General features: G+C 43.4%; 1 protein-coding gene across 1 annotated transcript; it reads right to left on the bottom strand.

Annotated features, from left to right (window-relative positions):
- Positions 1–784: 784 nt before the first annotated feature.
- Positions 785–20,843, bottom strand: SYT11 (synaptotagmin 11). The gene is made up of 4 exons (XM_064282698.1): positions 19,987–20,843; positions 13,441–14,267; positions 5,481–5,604; positions 785–4,572 (listed from the first exon to the last, which is right to left on the bottom strand). Exons 1-4 carry the CDS (start codon positions 20,018–20,020, stop codon positions 4,262–4,264), a joined length of 1,296 nt encoding a protein of 431 aa, XP_064138768.1. The 5' UTR covers positions 20,021–20,843; the 3' UTR covers positions 785–4,261.
- Positions 20,844–21,773: the final 930 nt, after the last annotated feature.

The following is a 21,773-nucleotide window of genomic DNA, read 5'->3' as shown; positions in this document are numbered from 1 at the left end:
TGTTTAAGCCAATTTAAATTGGATTTCCTGTTACTTGTAGCCGAGAGTACCCCAACGGATATACAAAGATACACTTGCCATTATTTTGCTATGTGATTGTGTTTTTACTTTTTAAAACTACCACCTAGAAAACTTAATATACAAAATTATTTACATGCCTTGATTGTAATCGTAAAATAGTTAAAATATATTGGAAGGAGATGTGCCAAAATTAGCAATGCTTGTCTGTTAGGTGGATTTTTTTTCCTGTTCCTATGAACTTGTATTTTATTTTATGTATTTTCTACAATGATTCTGGTGACGTATCAGGAAAAAAATGCATAGGAAATAAGACTGGAAGACAGAAATGGTTGCTAGGTTTTAGAATCTTGAATTTTTTTTTCCCTCTTCTCTATTTCCCAATTTTCTTATAATGTGCTTGTATTAGTTTTTTAATTTAAAAATGTTTTTAGTTCCTTTACCGAAACTTTTAAAGATCAGGGATTGTTTCTCCTGCTTCCTTTCTCTTTTCTTCTAGTATGTACACACAGTATAAGTTACATAGGACACAACTATGAAAAGTGAATCATTCTGAACTTTAAGGCATGCAGAGAAATCACAAAGAACATTTGCAATGGTCATTATCACCCCAGTACATGACCCCAGAATGTCCCCTTGACTTCTGTTTCTTTTCTTGCAGGGCACTTTTCAGTTTGTAGTGATATAAGTGTGATTATTAACCAGTTTATATATATTTTTTATAATGATATAAGCTCCCCAAGAGCGGGACTCTTGCTTATCGACACGTTGTATCCCCATTGCCTGGCATATGGCAGACACTTAGTAAATACTGAAGAGAGAACAGAATTGACCCATCTCCGCAAAGCATTTCGGGATCATAAATATTTCCAACCAAAGAAGCAGGCTAATTCTTGGCACTAGGAATAACCATCTCTTCCTCTGGTGGTTATGGTCTTAGAAATTACGTTTTGAAAGTAAAACAGAAAGACTAGAACCAGGAGTCTTAGCTTGCTAAAAGCAGCAAACCAAGTCACCCACCAAAGAGGAACCTCTAGGACCGGACCCTAGAATCTGCATTTTTTATCAGGGGACCCAGGGGATTGTGAATCAGGTAGTCTGGGGATCACACTTTGGAAAACATGCCCTACAACAACCTATTGGAGCCTGAGCATGGACTTCATTCATAGTCATAAGTCTTCCAGAGAATCATGGTGACGTCACTTGTCTATTTAATGTGAATCAGTCTTTATTTTGCACTTGTGTGGTGCATTAACAAATTCAACATACAAGATAGCATTACATATTGTAGGTTAGCGTTACAGCATTATGCAATTTCACACAATTCATGTTAGCTTTTTCTTTTCTTTTTTAAATTTTGACACATTTATTTTATTTTTGAGTTTCATTTTTACAAGAGAAGACACAAGGTAAAGAAAGACGACCACATCGGAGAGGGATCATGGTGAGGGCAATGTCACTGTCACGGCCATAGTAAAAGTCTTCCAAGAAAAGGGACTTGCACTACTCCCTCTCCTGAGCAAGTCGCCCCTGTCCCACAAACCACTTCTCTCTGTTTTCATATCTAGAGCACTATTCATAACCATGTACCTCCTGGCTGTGCTCCACTGAAAAGAACTGAAAGAAGTAATAACTCATAAAGGGACTTTGTTATTAAGAAAAACTCTTGTCTTCCCAAAGGAATCAAGGTGTTCACAGAGGACTGACTCTTGGAAAATCAGAAGTGACCATTCCCTAACCTATTCCTGACCATGAGTGCCTTGTGCAAAAGCTAGGATGTGACTCTCTTGTCTTTCAACTGACCCTTAGGAGGACATATCCTCCTCTACCCTTATCAGTTAGCTCAGGAAGGAATAAGTGAAAGCCAAAGCCAGCTAAGAAACTTTGGGACAGCAAAGTCAAGGGCACGATGGATCAGGCCTGAGGTAGGAGGGAGGAATCCTGCCCTGTCTGCCTCTTTGCCTTTTTCTGAGAAAGACATTGAGGCAGTTCCTAGGCTACAGAACTGTTGGTTTCCCCTGTCACCTCACCACCCACGGCTCAGTAGACCCAAAGAATGCAAGGAATAAAGCTACAAAGAGATGGGGAGGAGAGGAGTGGGGTGAGGCTGTCTTTCCAGACTTATATCAGGAGAAGCTACAGAGGCACACACAGCAGGGCAAAGACCAGACTATCTCCACCTGTTGCTTTGCATTGTTTCTGGGAGGGAAACAAAAGTGGGTTGCTCAGCAATTTCCGATCTTTAGACATTAAGGCGATGAAGAGAAACCATTAAAATTTTTTTTTTTTTTTCGTAATGAGATTTTGGAATTCTCCTGTCAGGTTTACATGAAACTATCTCAAAATGCATTTTTAGAAAAAAAATTATTTTCTTGTACGTATGATACAGTATTTACATTCTGTGAAGTAAAGAATAGACTGGTGGTGTGGACCCAACTGATGTTGAGTTAGTAAATCAGATAATGGGGGATGAGGGTTGACGGGGACAAGAATAGAGAGTGGCCTTTATATCTGCTCAGAACAGCTCTGCGCTGTCAAGAATATGAGCTAAAAAAAAACAAAAAAGGATGGGTGTGGTGGGGGGGGAGGTGCAGAGTGATTTTAAATCCACAAGAGCTAAGGGAACACCAAAGGCAAGTTCATTACCCTCTGCCTGGAGATTCACTCAGCTTTTCAACTGTCTTCTCAGAAGCAAGTTAGAAAGCGATGTTCTGGTATGGAAGTGGACACTTCAACCTTGGCTAATCTTTCAGGCCCTGGTTCAAGCTGTTGCTTATTTGAGTTCCTCTTCAGGCTGGCAAAAATATCTACTGCTATCTAAAGTTACTTATTGTCAAGGAATTCTGTACCATCTGAAAAGTCTCAACATTAGTGACATGGCTGGACTAGGAGTCAGTAGACTTAATTCTAACCCCCGTATGATGATGAATCTCTCTCAACCTCTCTTGGCCAGTGGAAGAAAGAAGGTTAAACTCTGTACTTCCTCCATCTCTCCATCATGTTGTGAGACTTATGAGTTCTAAAAATTAAGCACTTTGTTTTGAGGGAAAGGGTGTTCTGAAAGAATCCAAGTTACCTTTGTTTGTTACTAGTTTAGCCACATGATTCTTTTTAAGACCCACTAGTAAAAAACTCAAGAGAAAGAATCATTTCTGAGGGCCCTTTTCCTTATGGAGCAAAACTAACCTTATGACAGTATCTAAGCAACTTGAGAAGACTCTAAAGCTTCTCAATGGTCAGTATTTCTGGAAAAACAAAGGTTAATTTAATCCTTGAGACTTCTGATGGTTTCCAATCCATCAACCAACAAATGGTAGTCACTTCCATAGACAGCTGCAAAGGGAGATGTCAGTTACCTCATTTCTCCTCTCCTTGTCCTGATACCTGCAAATGGCATTAGGGAGCAGCTGAATGTGTTCATTGTAAGTATTGTATAATTGAATTGGGAGTCTCAAAGCTCCTTTTAGAGAAGTCACCTAGCTTTGTAAACCCAAGTTCTACTTAATAAGTCTGATGTGTTCTATGTACTTGATCAGAACGACAATCAATCCCAGAATGCCTTTACCCTGTCATAGCAGGAGGGCTAACAGCAGAAAATGCCTCGTTTCTCAATGACTCTTTCTTCTGCAAGCTCTGCCTTGTCCATTCCATCTTTGTTTCTTGGTTTACCTCAGACTTCTAGACCTCGAGCTTTGCCAAAGAGCAAAGATGTAAGAGGTAATAGGGAGAAAAGATGGGGATGATGAAAACATGAGGTTTTACAAGAGCAAAATTTTCATCTGCAGAGGTGGGGAGTGAGAGTGACTCACCAGAGAAGCCCAATGAGAGGAGGCTGATTTCAGGTAATCAGCAAATACAATTCGGCACAAAACACAATTGTCCTGGATTAAGATCAGTAACTTGATATTGGTGGTTAGGCTAATTTCTTCAGTTTGTATTAGACATGCAAGTATAAGGTTACATTGTTATATATAGACTTGTAGGGGTCTTTCCCTCTTTTTTTCCCCCCTTTAAATTAAAAAAGAATTTTTTTTTTCCTAGTGCCTTGCAAAGGAGAAAAATCATCATCACTAAGGATTGGTCATCGGTTGTGGTCACGTAGAGTGTTCTTGGTGGGGTTTGTTTTGTAAGAAATTTTCTTCTACAACTAAAATGAGGTTTTGAATCTGCTTCCCTGTGTCAACTTTCTCCTGCCACGTCCCTCCCCAGCCTGGCCCCTGGGTTAGAGGCGAGGAAAACGGGATTAGTACTCGCTTAGACTGTGCCACTTGGTCACAGGCTTGCGGGGGCTCTCGCAGACCTCTCTCCAGTGTTCGGCACCGTTAGCTGTGACACTGTGCGCCCCCAGGATCAGCCTCCCCACCACCTCATTTTTGGTGGTACGGTCGAAGTCGATGACAAGGAACTCGATGCTGATGTCAGGCAGGAGGTCAGTGGGGATGTCATAGATGAAAGACTCATTGAAGACTGGGTTCAAAGTGCACTTCTTCACATGGGTTTTCTTCTTGGCGATGCGCTTTCTGCCGTAGTAGACGTTCACCTTGACGTAAGGATCTGGGGCCCCCAAAGAGATGAAAAAAAGGGAGACAGGCCTATGACACAGTCCTTTCCTATAATGGTGGTTTCATGTTGGAAAAGAGACCATTTTCATATCTTTGGTGGCCGTCTCTACACAGTCTTTAGTGATTGCACAATAAATACACACTGACCATATGTGAGTCTGTCTGCTTGGACAAGGAACCAAGGAGACCAAGGAGGAATAATACAGAACAACCTCCTCAAGTCAGGTTTTTGAAGAAACCCCAAGACACCAAGAAGCACTTTCAAGGGCACGAATGCCTTCAATCTTCTTCTTCTTCTTTTTTTTTTTTTTAACTAGAAAGTATCTACGAATTCATTTCATCAAGAGTACACAGAGCTCTAGGCAGGACACTTTTGAATTCAAATAAAGGGTGGTCCGAATAAACAAAGACCTATCATGGTTTGAAATGCAGCATCCTAATATTCTAGCTTTCAATTCTCCCCAGATAATTTATGCATTCAGTGCAACTTCAGCCGAACTTAATAAGCACACACCATTTATATGCTTTTAATAAAATATCCATGAGGAATAAAGATTCATGAAGAGCTAAGGCCTAAATAAATAAATAAATAAATGACCAGGAGCTTTCTCCAGGGCTGGCCATCTTTTTTGTAAGTCTCACCTGGGGCAAGGGCTTAGCACCTGGCATGCACATCATTTAAGATGTCTGCCAACTATAAAGAGCCCACTTGCTTACCCAGCTCACCTCGCAGCTAAATCTATTAGATCATTCATCAGGAGGAGGATGCAGACAGAGAGAGGAAGGGATGGAAAGGGAAAGGTACAAGGGGTTCTAAGGTTGGGGGTGGGGGTGTCTGGGCTGCAGGCAAGCAGGGTTGGGGTGACTGACTGTCAGAAATAGGTTGGAGTAAATAGCTGCTACCTGAGAGACCGGTGATATCCATCTTCGGCAAGTGTCTGGCTTTGAGGACCACCACTGTCATTCTCTGTGCCACTGGCTGATATGACAAAGACACCTGGAGCTCCCCTCTGCTAATGCACTTCTGTGAGGAAGAAACATCAGGTGAGAATCCTGGCAGGGGGAGCAAGATGTGGCAGAGAAAGTGTGCAGAGGCAAGGGAAGGGGTCTGGGGAACAACAACCACAGGGATGAGAAAGCTAGATGAAAGGTATTCACCTCCTGGAAAGATGGTACTATTATATTTAACAGGACAGAAAAGAAGAAGTGTTATAATTATAATCCTGGTATTAAATAAAACTATTTTCGTGTAGAGGCAGCATAGCCTAGTGTTTAAGAGCATGGGGCTTTGAGGCCAGACTGGCCTGGATTCAAATCCTGGCTCCCACTTCTCAGCTGTGTGACTTTGGACAAGTTCCTTGATGTCTCTGTACTTCAGTTTCTTCATCTCTAAAATGGAGATAATAATAGTATCTACCTCCTAGGATTATTACCCAAAACCAAACCAAACCCATTGCTGTCAAGTCGATTTTGACTCATAGCGACCCTATGGGACAGAGTAGAACTGCCCCATAGGGTTTCCAAGGAGCGCCTGGTGGATTTGAACTGCTGACCTTTTGGTTAGCAGCTGTAGCACTTAACCACTACTCCACTAGGGTTTCCCTAGGATTATTAGGAGGATAAAATTTGTAAAACACAACAATTATGTGCCTGACACACAGTATACACTATAGAAATGCATTTGCTTCTACTCTCTCATTTTATTCTTGTGATAAAAAAGTTCTGAAGACTGTTTAGTGGGAGATAGGAAACTTGGGTCTGAGTCTTCACTTTGCCACTTACTCACCACATCGCCTTGGGCTAGTCCCTGAATGTTTTGAAGCCTGTCCCTCTGTTTCACGAGGAGGTGACTCCCCACACCTGCTCTGCCTGCCTCCGTGTGTGCAGCCAAGCCTGCCTCCTCCCCGACACTCACATCTTTAATTTTTTTTTCAGTTGTGGTGAAGACAGACATACGAAAACATTCACCAACACAACTTCCACATTTACAATTCAATGACCTTGATTACGTATTTCATGTTGTGCCACCATTATCGCTCTCCTTTCCCAGAAGTCTTTATATGTTATTCCAGGCTCTATTTTGAGCTTGAAAGAACTCTAGGGCTCCAAGAACATTTTAAATCACATTTGGATGCTTACTATATGCCGGTGCTGGGGACCCAGAGCTGACAGGACATAGTTGTTGCTCCCAAGGAGCTTATCATGTGGCAGAACAGACAGTGATGTAAACAAACACTTACTTGTCAGAGAAATAAAAAGCTCTGGGTACCCAAGGGAGGGTGGAGCTGGCTAGATACAGGAAAGGCTTTTCCAGCCCATGTTGGGGCTGAGTTTATGGAAGGTGAGTACGATGCCATGAAGCAATTGGGCAGAGAGGAGAACATGCCGGGCAGAGGGACAGGAATGACTGGCACAAAGGAACGGAGTCCTGAAAGAATGCACTGTGTGGAGAGAATGATGAGAGGTGAGGGTGCCTGCAGTGAGGGTGCCTGACAGGAGAGACAGGCCATGAGCCTGGGGAGGTGAGTGAGGCTAGGGCGAAGGGCTGTGGGCGCCTTAACAAAACAGCAGAGTCAGCAGCATGTGGACAAGAGGAGGCCTGTACATACACACGGGAATGACGCAGTTATTATTATTGTTACTATTATTTCATTATTATTATTTTTCAATGAAAGCTGGAGAATGGCCTCAAGTGGAGAAAGACCAAAGCGAGAATGCTCAGCTAAGAGGCTGCTATAACAGGCTAGGGAAGAAATGAGGAGCAGAACTAGGGCCATAGCAAAGGGAATGATGACGGGGGTAAGATATTTTGAGGAAGAGCTACCAGGATTTTCTAGGTTTGGGTGGCTAGTTGGATGTAAAGCGTAGGGGAAAGGGAAGAGGTAATAAACTATTTCTTGTGTTTCTAGCTTTGAAAGTGGGAGTGAGCCTGGGATAAGGAAAACAAAAGGAGGTAGGTTTGAGTAATTCAGGACATAGTTAGTTAAACTTGGGATAAAATCACCCTTTGATTATCAAGCCTTATTCCGTGTATTCTTCAAAGTCCCAAAGAAATGTCACCTACTCCAGGAATTCTTCTTAGAATTTACTAGACTTAGAACTTAGACTTAGAACTAGACTTTGAACAGACCTTACTCATCACCAGCCTTATATATTTCACTTAGCCACAAAAACGACTTATTGTTACCTACTGAGTGCCAGGTACTCTGCTAGAGGCTAAAGCTGTAAAGATGAACAATAAGGAGCCACAAACTCAAGAAGCTTTCAGGCTAGAGAACCACCAGCTCAGGTGTGTCTGAAGCAGGAGAGAATAGCAAGTTAGCACACCACTGAAAAAAACAAGGTAATTACTTTATGACTTACCTAATAATCTGTACTTTAATTATAGGCTTTAAATGATCTCAAGGAATGAAACTGTGATATTTTGCATGACTTTAAAAATTTCATGAGTCTATATTTCATACCAGAGGCATATGGAAATGTCTCTCATAGGGCATAAAATATAACTAACTAAAATTTAAAGTAACCTTTAGCTTTTGAAATTAAAGTTCAAAAGGGACTAGACTTTAAAGAATAGTTTCGTGGTTTATCTCTGCTAGATTGAAGCCTGGCATTTTGACCTTACACAAAAAAAAAAAAAAAAAAAAAAAAATTTTTTTTTTTTTTTTTATAATATACATACTGTCTCCTCTTGATTAAATATGTGGAAAGCACTCTCAGCCAGTTTAAAATCTCAGGCTGGTTGCCCTTGCCAACCACTATAGTTCCGGGCTGCTTTCTTTTGCTATGAGTCAGAATACAAATGGAGAATGTAAACGCAGTTTTACTATTAGCCACATCAAACGGCATCAGGAAAGTAATCCCTGATGAAAAAGAAAACCAAATGCCTTCCAAGGCATTCAGAGCTGAGCTATCTGAAATAGCACTCGCTAGCTACATGTGTCTATTTAAATTTTAATTTAAATTCACAAAAATTAGATAAATTTTAAAAATTTAATTGCTCAGTCATACTAGCCATATTTGTGCTCAATAGCTACATGTGCCTTGTGGCTATCATGTTGGGACAGCACAGATATAGAACATTTCCATCATCACTGAACATTCTATTGGACCACACCAATCTAGAAAGAACTTCTGGATGGTCTGGGCCACTGCTCCCCTCCATCTGCATGAATGAAATGTTAACTAGATTTGATATCTATTTCTAGGGCTATCATTGAGTATGGAGTATCTAAATATTAAATATACAATTTAAAATATAATTCTAACTACACACAGAAGGATCAGTGGGAGTGAAAATGAAAATTTAATTTAAAAAATGAAGAGCTTTATTCATAAGTATAATATTGATTACAAGATTACAGCTTAGGTTTTCTGATTACTTGTGTAAAACTCTGTTCCCTAAATCATCCATTATAGCAAACTCTTCCTAATTTAAATCCTCACGCCCCTTGCTTAGTTCTTTGGGAAAGCAGACGACTTCTGGTCACCTTTTATATAATTTTTTCCCTTAAAATAACTCCTCAGGCAAATGGGCAGAATGCCCACCCGCCTCCAGGCACCCCTTTGTGAAGCCCAAATGCAGCCACACCACCACCTGAATACCACTGGATTCTTCATGAAAGGCCAGAGTTTAACATTCCCTCATTCTTCCTCCCCTTCTCTTTCCACCCAATTCCCATTCCAAGTAGTACTTTCAATAGCTCTTTCTTTTGAAAGAGCCATTGAGGGCTGGGAGCGAGCTCTGTTTCCCAGTCCCTTGGTCTAGTGAGGCAAAGACTCTGTTGGGGGCAGGCAAGCAGAAGGACAAAGGAAAGAAAGGGTTTTATCCACGCCTGACAGAGCTGGGAGGCTTTGCTCTCAGAGAGTGGGCTCCTTTCTGCTTCGTGGAAGAGAAGAACAGGAGCAGTGGTCCTAAAGAATACATTCAGATGAAACAAATACTTAGGCGAGGGATGTCTGTTTTCCTGTAGTAGGGCTTCTTCTAGAGAGATTTTCTAGCCACAGAGCCCTTGCACTGGGTGGACCAGCAGATCCTCAATAATCTTTAATGGGGCCAAAAGCCGTAAGGGCCACCTCTACCCTAAATCACAACCATGGGGAAACAAATGCAACAAAACCCTTAACATTAGATGATGACTCCTGGGGAATTGACATTCCTTTTTCTTTCTTTTCTGATCTGTTTGGCTAGGCTGGATGACCTCTAAGGTCCCTTTTGACTCTGAGATTTTCTGAATCCTCCCATTCCCATGACCATTGTCCCAGGTCATCAACACCAGGTCTGGGTAGTAGAAAGACAGGAAATGGTTTGGAGAACAATGACCTGAAGAAATTAGGAGGAGTCTAACTACTCTCTATTATCCAACTCTATGTACTTTTTAGGCCACTTTTTCCCTCTGTCTCTTCTTTATCCCCCAGCCCTCTCTGCATCACCTCCCTTCTCCTTGTGGAGGATTTATATGGGAACGTAAATTCACTTTAATTTCCATCTGAGTAAAATATTAGAAAATAATGCTGCTACTGCTGGGGGGTGGGGGGGTGGGGGGGGGGTGGGGGGGAGATCTAGTTCCAAAATCCAACTCAGAGATTTTGGGGGCATTATCCACTGTTTTAGAGTCTATACTGTGACCTCCTTTCACTAATAATCAAGGGTTAATTTTTAATACTTCTTTTGTCTTCCCGTATATTCATAAGAGCTGAGAGTGCTCTTACAAAGTAACCCCATTAGCCTTCACAAAGCGCCCGAGAGGGAAACTGAGGCCCAGAGGGGTAACTGCTTGTCCAGAGTTATGCACTGAAATGGAGACAGTCAGAAACGATGAACAGTCCCTAGCTTTTCCCACAGGACCATATTGTGATAATGGGAAGGACAAGAGAGGAATTCTCTGTTAAAGGCCAGGAAATGCAGTTGGAACAGGGGTATGAGGTTGTCTAGAGTAACAAAATTCTTACCAGTCTCCACCTAGGAATCTTTGAAGGAAGATAATTTGGCCCCAAATTGTAAGACCAGAAAAAAGTTCTTTACAGACGGTGTGGAATAGTCCACAGCAGCTTTAGCCAGTGTTTGCCAAGAAGAGATCCAGAAAGGGCAGACTCTTGGCTACAGTAGGAAGGGTTTGGGGTAGACATCTGGAGGCTGCTCTATTAGGGAATTACAGGAATGAATGAGTAAGGAGATGACCGTCTGTCTCAGGCTGGAACACAGGGGGAAAAGGGCTGGGGAAGCCTAGGAGGTTGGGCAATTCTGGTGTGGGGCTGCCCGGGTTCTTGCTAGGGGCCTCACCCAGGGTATATGCTGCTCAGGACCCAGCCCGGGCTTATCCCTCCTGAAGGGAGTTAATAAAGTGGAAAGAAACTTGGCTCTTGCCAAGAGCCCCTGGCAGTTTAGTTAATGCCATTGTCTGTGCTTTCTGCCCAATGCCCTGGATTTGAGGCTGTTTGTTCCCAGACCAAATCAGTCCCCTGTCCTTGCCAGTCTCTCCCAGCTATAGCTTGGCACAGAGCCATTCTCTACCCCCAGGCATGGGCTGCAAGTACAGGAGCCGTCTGGAAAAGTCCAGTTAGCTGGGGCCCTAGGGAAGGGTGTGTTGGAAGGGATTCTCTGGGAGGAGGGTAGATGAAGGCAGGGAATGTGGCACTAGAGCTGCTGAAAAGGGGAGTCAGGAAACAGAGGTGGGGGTTTGCAGAACCCTGAGGAAAAGAGATGAGGGGAAATGAAACAGGTCACCGCTGAAGTTTCTGTCTGTATAGGCTGCATCCAACCTCAGTGGACAGAAGAACTTCTGTTGTGTTGGACTCTAGGATGTCTCATTGTATCCTGGCATCGAGCCCTTGCCTTGCTTATGCCCTGACTAAGTGCCTTTAACATTTTTCAAAATTCTTGGACTTCCCTGGACCCTGTGAGGTGGAGCTGAGTGTGCCATGTGGCAGTAGCAGTTCCTTTGGTCAATGGCATGGCTGGGCTGGCTGCAGAGGAACAGGTGCCCACTATGCAGCGGGGAAGGCAAGAGGACATGCCAGAGGGGAACAGCTCTCTGTCTCCCCTCTCTAGGCCTGGCAAGCTGTCCTTCTTCAGGGGGCAAACCTTGTTCCCAGAAGCTCACTTCACACTTTTTCCCTGTAGGCCTGGGAGCCTCTTCTGTTCAGTTCTGAGCCTCCTGCTTCTCCACTGAGGCCAGGTTGGGCTTGCAGGTGGAAAAGGCATCAAGGGATCAGTATGGTACCTATAGGCAGGGCTCTTTCTGGGAGATAGGCAGGTGTTTTCAGTGGCCTCAATACCCTTTCTTGGGGCCCTGGTGGCGCAGTGGTTAAGAGCTTGGCTGCTAACCAAAAGGTCAGCAGTTCGAATCCACCAGCAGCTCCTTGGGAACCTCATGGGGCAGTTCTACTCTGTCCCATAGGGTTGCTATGAGTCGGAATTGACTCGATGACAATGGATTTGGTTTTTGGTTTGGATATCTTTTCTGAATCTCCTACCTGCTTTTCCCTGTAAGAGTTTTTTTTTTTTTTAAGGAAGCCTCTCTTGTCTTCCATCTCTTTGTCAAAACAAAATATAAATATCCATAAGCCATATATATCTCATAGGATCAAGCTTTATTAATAATAGAAGTAATGACAATCATAGTAGTTACAATGTACTAAGTGCTTACTATACAATTTACTATGTAAACTCATTATCTGACTTAATTCCTATAAGAAACTGAGATTTAGAGAAGTTAAACAGCTTGTCCAAGGTCACTTAGCTGGTAGAATTTGGATTCAAACTCAGGTCTGTCTTCAAAGTCCTTGGTATTAATCACTTATGTTATCTCCTGCACAAGGAATGAAACTCTTAAGTGTAAAATTTCAACAACTTCCTTCATAACACCTACCACGTTCACTATATGGTAATTGCCAAGATTATTTATCTCAACTAGAGTGAGAGCTCCTCAAGGGCAATAATATGCCGGCTGTATTATCTCACTGGAGCCTCATAACCCTGTAAGGTAATATCATCTTCATTTTACAGATGAAAAAACAATGTTTAAGCCTCATGTAACTCACCCACGTCACACAGCTGGAAAGTGGTGAACTAGAAGTAAACTCAGTTCAACTCCAGAACCCGAGTGCTTAACCACAGCACTGCACTGCCTCCCCAGTTGTGGAAGAATGAATGAACTAGTGGGGATGGGATGGGGATATATTTCTTGTACCCCTGAATTACAGCTCAAGACCCAACGCAGGCTTGAGGAGGAGGAGGGGGAAAACACAGGATGGAGGGCTCTCATCCTCTTTTGAACGCAAACCGAAAGGAGAGGAGGAATGGATGGAGGGTCTGGGGCTGAGGTTCAGGCCTGGGTAGAATGCCAGAAGGGTAGAGCAATCCATTAAACTGCATTTGTAAAATTTATTAAAAGATATATACATGACACTATTTAAACGTCTAGGTTTGGGTTGGGAAAGGGAAGCTGAGGGAAAAATTACTGAACTATTTTCAGTTTCTCAGCTGTGAGAAATAAGTTCACTGGAGGCAGATCATTTGAGAGGAAATTAGCTCCCATATCCCTGATATGAAGGAAGGTCTGGGAGTAGTGGGCCAGCCTGCTCCGAACAAGATGGTACAGCATCAGGGTGCCAATCACTAAGTAAAATTTCTGAAGCTACCTGCCACTCTCTTCTCAGGAAGTGGCTCCTTTGGGGAGACTTTACCTGCCAGGTCCTGCATCTTACTCTGATCACTGCTTATCCTTTTGATAGCCAAGAGCTTCATCTTTACAGCCCCTCTTTGCCACCCATCCCACCCCTATTTTTCTCTCCATTCTTCCTCCCAAGATATTGTCTCTCCCAACCTGTCACCCTTTCCCAACACAGCCTTCCTCACCTGGATGTTCCTCTTGATGATGTCCCTGGTCAGCTGCACCTTGCCTGTGCTGGGGTCCACCCCAGCCAACGGCACCATGACCTCCCCGATGACGTCATCCCGGGAGAAGCGGTCAAAGCTGAGGACGAGGAAATGCAGCACCAGGTCCTGCAGCTGGCTGTACGGGATGCCATAGAAGGTGAAGGTCTCGTCAAACACGGGGTCCAGGGTCTTCCGCAGCACTCTGGTCTTCACCCGATGCCGCTTGTCAGGAAGGATGGTCATTTTGATGTAGGGGTCAGAGCCCTGGGTCTGGTCATCCATCACTGGCAGTCCATGGGCCTCCTGGATTGTCACCACCAGAGCTTTTTTGGGGAAGTTATAGTCCACTGAGAAGGTGAGGGATCCTAACATGACATCTTCCTCTGGGGATGATGGAGAAGTGGTTTTGCTCTCTGCAGGGGTCAGGCTAGCAACAGGGCTCCTCAGTTCTTCCCCATAGTCTACTTTAATGGGTAATTGGTCTATACAAGATTCAGAGTTAGGGCCCCTGGGAGCCTTGTCTTGGCTGAGCAAGCCCGCCTCTGCTGCGTCCACCAACAGGTTCCCACGTCCACCTTCCCTCCCAGGGCCATCTTTGTCTCTTCGCACTTTGATGATTTTCTTCTTGTTGCTGAGGGTCTCTGGGTATATACTGATGCCTTTGAGCATGTGAATGAACTTGTAGGGGGGGTTCTTGTGCTTCTTTTCAGCCTGCTGGTGGCAGCATGTCCAGACAAAGACGGTCACGGAGACACACACCACCAGCACAGAGGCCCCGATGAGGCCAGCCACCACTGGTGACACATCTGAAGTTGGAGACCAAAGATGTATCAAGGCAGGTAAACCCCAACCCCTGACCTGAGATCCCCTGCTAAGTACCTCTACCAGAGCTAAGCTAACCCACAGTCTATCCGCCAAAGCAAAACTTGCTCATCTAAGCTTTAGAGCTTGTCCCTTCTCTTGGCTCTTCCTTCCCACCAAATCTGGCTGAAATGTTCATCTTCTCCAGAAAGACTTTCTTGAGATACCCCACCTGACTCACTAGTCTTTTCTTGACCTTCCTTCAGCATTTATGAACTTGGTTTGCTCACATTGATTTGTGTTTCCTATAAAGCTTCTGTGATAGTATTCTAAGGTCACCTTTTTACACGGGAGCCTGTTCACCTCAACTGTTACACAAAGGGCTTGGGCTATGTCTTTGGTTTTAGGAGGATATTCCATAGCGTCTAGTGTGAAATTTGCAAACAGTAGGCCAGTGCTGACTCACTGACAGGCATGGTGAAGTGGAAGAATGTAGAGCTGAGTTCAGATAGAGTTTTGGCAGGATGCTGCTAAAGGGTGGTAAAAGTGGGTGGGTGGTAAAAAGAACTCTGGGTTTACATACTTTGAAGATACATTTCAAAATTTGTTCTCAACTCCTAGGTATTTTAAATGTAAGTATTTTAAATAGGAAGAAATAGGGGTGGTGGAAAATGTCACATCTTTGTTCAAATATCACCTTCTCAGTAAGGTCTTTCCTTACTATCCTATTTAAAAGTATAACCTTCTCTATTCTTGTCACCCATACTTTCTAGCTCTGTTTTATTTTTCTCCATATGCCTTATCACCATGTGATATATATATATATGTATATATATATATTTTACTATTTATTGTCTTTTCTCCACTAGAATGTAAGCTTCACAAGGACAAGGATTTTTTGTCCGTTTCATACATTGTTGTATCCCAAGCACTTAAGACACATAGCAGGCAGGTAGTATATATTTGTTGAATAAATTAATAACTTAAGAGCAACAATTTTTTTTTCCCTTCCCTCTCTCTAGTCTTATATTTTCCCACAAAAACTAGGCCCCTGACTTAGATCATTTAAGTTTGGGCTTTTTCCCCCCTCAAGTTTTTTGAAGGCAAATTAGGCTTAGGCCTGAAAGTTCAAGATAATGCCTGTAGTTTTCCATATTACTTTTTAGGGGAAGACTTAGGTAGGTTGGAGAGAACTTAGAAAATAAACATAATTCCAGCTATTCCAGTTTCTGCCTGGGACACCTTCCACCAGTTATCTGCATGGCTCACTCCTTCACTTACTGCAGGCTTCTGCTCAAACCTCACCTTATCAGAGAAGCATTCTTTGACTGTCCTGGGTGAGATAATATCCCCATCGCCCAGTTTTATTTTTTTTATGTACTAGTCACCCCTGACAGTTATTTATTTGTCTGTCTTCCCTCATTAGGTAAGCTTCATAAGAATAGAGATTTTGTCTGTTTCGTTCATGGCCATATCCCCAGGTCCTAGGACCATGTGGCATATAGTAAGTGCTCAGTGAACGATTGAGTTAGTAAATTCAAAACAGCCTTCACAGATTAGAAAAAGAGGATGAGGTCAATATAATTACATGTAATAGGGATAAATGTAAAATGTCGTTTGGGCTTAAAAACCCATCTATAGGCAATAGGAGACATCACTTGACAACCAAAAAAACAACCACACCCACTGCCTTCGAGTTGATTCCGACTCAGCAACCCTACAGGACAGAGTAGAACTGCCCCAGAGGGTTTCCAGGAGCACCTTGTGAATTTGAACTGTCGACCTTTTGGTTAGCAGCTGTAGCTCTTAATCACTATGCCACCAGGGTTTCCCACCTGAAAACAATTTGTGCAAAAATGACTTAGTAGTTTAGATGGTCACAAGCTTGGACTATAATTAGGCAAATGCCACCTCATATGAGGAACACAATCTCTGGATCACAGGAGAGGTAGGTATAATTTCATCTGCACTGGACACACACGTGGAGTTTTCTGTCTAGCACTGACAATGATAAAATTGTGTGTGTGAGGACATTTACCATGTTCCTGCCAGGGATCATGCTAGAACTTTCTCTCTATGAATCAAAGAATTCACTGAAATAAGTACCATAAAAAAAAAAAAGGAAAAGAAATAGGTATATTTAATATCACCACTTTGCAATTAAAGAAACTGGGGTCTCAGAAATCTGCCCAAGGTCACATACTAGCAAATGGCAGTGATGCAATTTAAACTCTCATCTGCCTGACAACAGAGCCCATACTCTACATTATGGATAATGTAGACTAAGGATAGGAAAAGATCTGTGAATCCATATCAAATGAGGAAAGATTGAAGGAACTGGAGCTGCGGGTGGGGATCTATGAATAATAACAACTGTCTTCAACTATGTAAGGCATTTTGATGGAAGAGGATCTGATTTGATCTTACTTTGGAGGGCAGAACCAGCACCAAAGCATACAGGCTACAGAGAGACAGCTTCTGACTCAATGAAAGGAGAGAAATTATTATTAGAATTGTCTCACTATGGTCCAGGTTGTTCATGAGACAGTGATTCTCTAAAAATTTTCAAGCAGATTGGATCACCAATAGTCAGGCTTGTTCTAAAAAAGATTTCTTCCATGAGGATTGGACTAGATGATCCCTGAAATTCCTTCTACCTCAAACATTCCACGGTTCTATGAAAGTTGGAACTGGGCAAGAAAAGAAGGGGTTATATTGTAAAATAAGACAGATAACCACTATTACCAAACTAAATCGAGATGACCATGTTCATGGTCATATTGAATATAACACTGTTTAGTCTTCAGAGCATTAAACGAAATAAGAGCCATCAGGGAGAGGTTTCACAACATGGAGACACTCCTGGTGGTAAGCTCATTGAAGGCAGGGCAAGGACAGCATCCTGTTTATCTCTGAATCCCTCAGAGTCTCTTGCATTTAATAGGAACTCAACAAATATTTGTTTGAACAACTGATTAGATTCAATCGTCAATTAGAATGGGCACACTCTGAAGAAATGGCTCTCCATTCACCAGTCAGGAACTTTCCTGCATGTTGGCTTGCAACTGATCCATGAGACTGAGCATTGTCACTCTAAGAAGAGGAAAGCAGGGAACCACCAAGACAGATATGTTTTTGAGAATGATTTGGGAGGAATATCTAAAGGTCTAGGTTAGGAGATATCTGGGCCATCCTTTTAGCTCTACCGTAGCTTTACTCTGTGATCTTGAGGGAACCACTGTTCTTTATAATGCATCTACTTTTATTGTTACAAAATGGAGGTGGAAGCAATAAGAAAGAAGATGAAGGATTCTCATCTTTCAGGACAGAGAAAGAAAAAAAGCGAGACAAATGAACCCATTTGTGGATTATCTAGGTGCTTTCCCTCTCTTCCCACATTCTTCTTCATTTAGTATTGGTTAACCCTGTCTTTCTCCCCCACACCCAATGCAGTGAACTAGTAAAAGAAGAGATGTTGAAACTCAGAGCCCCTTGTCTTGCTTTACTGAAATGCTTGGTGGGAAAAGGAAATTGGAACTAATGGCTAGAGTGAGTGTTTTAGAATAGCTATAAATTGCAGTGACCCGTGCTCCTTGTTCCCTTTGTCCTCCAAGGTCACAGATAATTGAGTGTTGGCTTGGTGCATCTCTCAAGCTCTACAGTGTCTGATAGCCTCAATGAAGTGCTCTGTGAGACATGAAAAAGTCAGGAGCGACAGTTCTCTATGCAAGAAATCATCTATAAGGGTCCAGAGACCTGCAAGATACAGCTGGGCTATGCCGAAGTCTCTCAGCCTCTGACCGGACCTGCTTATTCACACTTCCTTTCCTCAACTTAACCTTCCCCTGTCAAGTACTCTAGTGTGATGACAAAGGGTAAGCTTTGGCATCAACCAGACATTGTTTCAAATCCTCACTAGATTGCTTGACTTTAGGCAAGTTGGTTTATCTCCCTGAGCCTTAGTTTCCTCATCTGGCAAATATATATATATCATTATATGTTATAATATACATTACACAAGAGTGTATTTGTAAGGATTAAATAAAATGTAGCATGTAAAAGGCTGATAAAATTTCTTTTCCCTTTTCCACTAAAATAAATTATTATATTATGCTCCACTCCACTTACTTTTCTAAGGGACCTGGAACTGCAATTAGAGAAAGGAATTTGTTGAAAGAAGATATAACAAGATAAAGAGCAGGAGGAAAAGCGTGGGGTACTCATATGATCCCAAAAGGGACTTCCATTTTGGAAATTTAGAACTCAAAGAGTAGAGACACGGAAGGTGATGTGGAAGGCTGAAATACAATAAGGATTTAGCCTTGGAGTGGGAACAAGTAGCTAATGAGCATCAAGATCTGTTGTCTGGACACTTACCCCTACCTGATATCTTCTTGCTGATATTGAGGGGTTACACACACTGTTCTGCTCACTTCCATGTACCTCTGACTGGTGAGTGAGAAAAGCCATTTCCTAGCTGGATTGTGCCCCCACCTATATATTTGGGTCTGGATGCTCGAGCTTTCTGGATTGTCTGAGGGATAGAATCCCTTAAAGAATATTAACGAACCCGGATGGGCAACAATTCTCATTGGCTTCCCACATCTTAACTGGGGTAGAATTGGGAGAAGAAACGGGGCAATTTAATTTTATTTTTTGACCAGTAAAGTATAGCACAGAAAGTTGATTGCTTTTCTATAACATTTTGGAGGATTGCCCCAAAGAGGAAAAAACTTGCCGTTCAAGCTTTTCTTTCTCACCTCCTTCCCTATTTTCTACTCCACTCTGCTCCAGGGAGTGTAACTGATCCTGGAGCCCACAGGGCTGGGTTGGGGACCAGCCGTTCTGAGATGACGTAATGCTTTCTCTAGTACACAAAGCGGCCTCCTCCGGCTAGGCCTCTCTCGCCCCTCCCCCTCAGGCCTGGATCGGGGCCCCCGCCAGCACCAGCGCGGGTGAGTCCCCCTTTTTGAAAAGCCAGCCCCAGGGAAACAGGGAACAAAGGCCCTGGAAGGAGAGCCGAGGCGCTGCCAGGAGTCTCAGAAATAGACATCACGTCATCCTCCCCCCCAGCCCAGCAGCGCCCAGCGCCATTTGGTAGCATCGGACGGACCCCACCATTACGAAGCAGAATGGAGCTTGCAGGGCTCACATTTCCTTCCAGCCCCAGCATCCAGCTGACCGGCTTAAGGAGTGGCTTCCTTCTGCTCCCCTCCCCCGCGCCCCCCGCTTTCCCCAAAGACCGTCGCCTCCCCTGGCTGCCAGCCACACATCCCACGGTCTCCAAGCTGCCATCTTGATGCCCCATCCCCCTTGCCACCTCCCTCCTCCGCATCCCTAAAGAAGGAGGGGGAGGAAGGGGCACCGCCCTGCGTGCCCCAAGGGGGAGGGCTCGGCCTACCCCACATCTCCTCCCCCAGAAGGAGGGGTTCACATCTTCAGCACGCTCGCTGTTTCTCACCTCCGACAGTGCTGACAGTGCACCATACAAGGTTTTAACATCCTGGATTTACCCCCTCCCTCCCGCTGTGTCTCTGGCCTTACCAGCCCCTGCAGCCCATCGCTCAAGGCTAGGCCCTCCTACCTACCACCACATGCCGGATTCTAGCGGGGCTGGCACTTGCAGGCCCTAGTCTGGGTTTCACTCCCTGGCCAGGCACTGGGCCCTGTTGGCTTTGCAACGATTTCGACCACCCCAAGATTAGTTTACCCGACTCTACTTACCAAAGCTAGGTCGGATATTGGTGATCTCAGCCATGTCGTAATCAGAGGCTGTTTCTATAAATGCTTTTGCAGTGGTCAGGCCGCTCTGGGATCTCCCGGCCAGTTCAGGGGCTGCCACTGTAGAGGGATGGGTCAGGGGAGGGGGAAGGTATCTGGCGGACGCCTTCTGCGACGGTCCAGTCCCTGGTTGCCAGCTGCCGTCGTCTCTTAAGATGCTCCAGGGATGCTCTGAGCTAAGGATGCAGGTGCAGCCAGACTGGTCCTGATGCGAGGTAGGCTCCGCCTTCTTCCGAACAGCCCTCGGCAGAAGACTCCACCTCTGTCCGAATAGTTCCGGAAGTCTGGCCACGCCCCCTTCCGGAAGATCTCCCGGAGGGCGTCCCTCCCACCGCCGAGATTTCTAGAGAAAGTGGCCCCGCGCTTAAACCCTGGAGGCCAGAGTGAGGACTGTATTTAAACTATCAGATGAGCTTGACTTGATGAGATCCTATAGATCTTGTGATACCAGTTCCTTGGACTTAATATAGCAGCAAAATGTTCTGGGTGAGAGAGAGTATGGGATTTTGGAAAAACAAAATTCTGTAATGCTTGAATTTCATTATCAATGGCCCATTATTGTTACATATTTCTGAGACCACTAAAGGTTATTATGGAAATTTTCTTAAACTCCAGAATCTCTGATTTAAAACTAAACCCTGGTTTCATTAGGAAAAATAAGTAAATAAAACTAAGCCTGATTTTGACTGCACAACTCTGATAATTTTCTAAGTCATTTAATTGTACACTTAAAATGGAGGGATTTTGTCGTCTGTAAACTGGAGTCGTTTTTAAAAAAAGACTAAGAAAGAGTGCCAGAGTTAATGGGTGTTGGATATTTCTTCCCATGAGTCATAAGGGCTTAGGGTTGCTAAGAGAGGAAGAGAGAGATGGAGAGAGAAAATGGATCTGTCTTCTGTAAATTCAGAAGCAGGACACGAAACTCCTGGAGACTTCCTTGGCATTTGGGAGAGTGGGTGTGAGTCAGGTTATAGTCAGACTACTGGTGGTTATCTCAATGAGTATATCAATTCTGCCTTTCGTTTTGGCTGTGGGTACTTTCATCCTGTCAGATTCTGTTCATAGACAGGATTAGTTGAAATGGATTATTTAAATGTGTATATAGTTGGTACTTCACCTGTAAAATGAGGGAGTTGAATCTATTCTAACTTTAACCTTCTGTGCTTCTAGCAAAATGGAAAAAACATGGTTCTAGAAGTCATTCATTCATTCATAAATATTTATTGAATTATTGAAAACCAGTTATGCCCAGTCACCTTCCTGAGTACTGGGTCAATGCATTGGGAGCTAGAGTTAAGATACCTGATTCCTGATATCCCTGGATAGCTGCGTACCTTTGTGAAACCATCCAGCATGCTGAGCCAGATATTTGTCATGTATAAACTGGAAGATAATATAATAACGTCCGTTGTTCCACAGGGTTTACTGTGAATACGAAATCACCTACGATAATGTAAGTGTAATTTTGATACTGTAATTTTGTAAAATGCAGAGTACTATATAGCAGTGGTATCTGGGGGGTGCGGACCTCACCAGGTGATGCCATCAGAGGGGTGACACCAAAATGACTGTTTATAAAAATATCCCTGTAGTTAGTTATATAAACAGAAACATTTTTTGTAAGTCCTGCTTACATGTATCAAATACCTACAAGGCTAAAACTCTATGCTAATTAAATTTTTGAACCTTCTAATGTTCTCCAGTGAGAGGTATCATTATTACCAAATTAC

Source organism: Loxodonta africana, chromosome 3, assembly GCF_030014295.1.
Source record: "Loxodonta africana isolate mLoxAfr1 chromosome 3, mLoxAfr1.hap2, whole genome shotgun sequence".
NCBI classification, from domain to species: Eukaryota; Metazoa; Chordata; class Mammalia; order Proboscidea; family Elephantidae; genus Loxodonta; species Loxodonta africana.
This window is presented reverse-complemented; position numbering and strand designations above follow the sequence as displayed.

Coding starts and splice junctions, on each gene's coding strand:
- SYT11 (XM_064282698.1), bottom strand. CDS start 20,020: ATGGCTGAGATCACCAATATCCGACCTAGCTTTG. Junction 5,605..13,440: donor TCATCAAGAGGAACATCCAG/GTGAGGAAGGCT, acceptor TCTTCCTCACAG/AAGTGCATTAGCAGAGGGGA. Junction 4,573..5,480: donor TATCACCGGTCTCTCAGGTA/GCAGCTATTTAC, acceptor TGGGGGCCCCAG/ATCCTTACGTCAAGGTGAAC.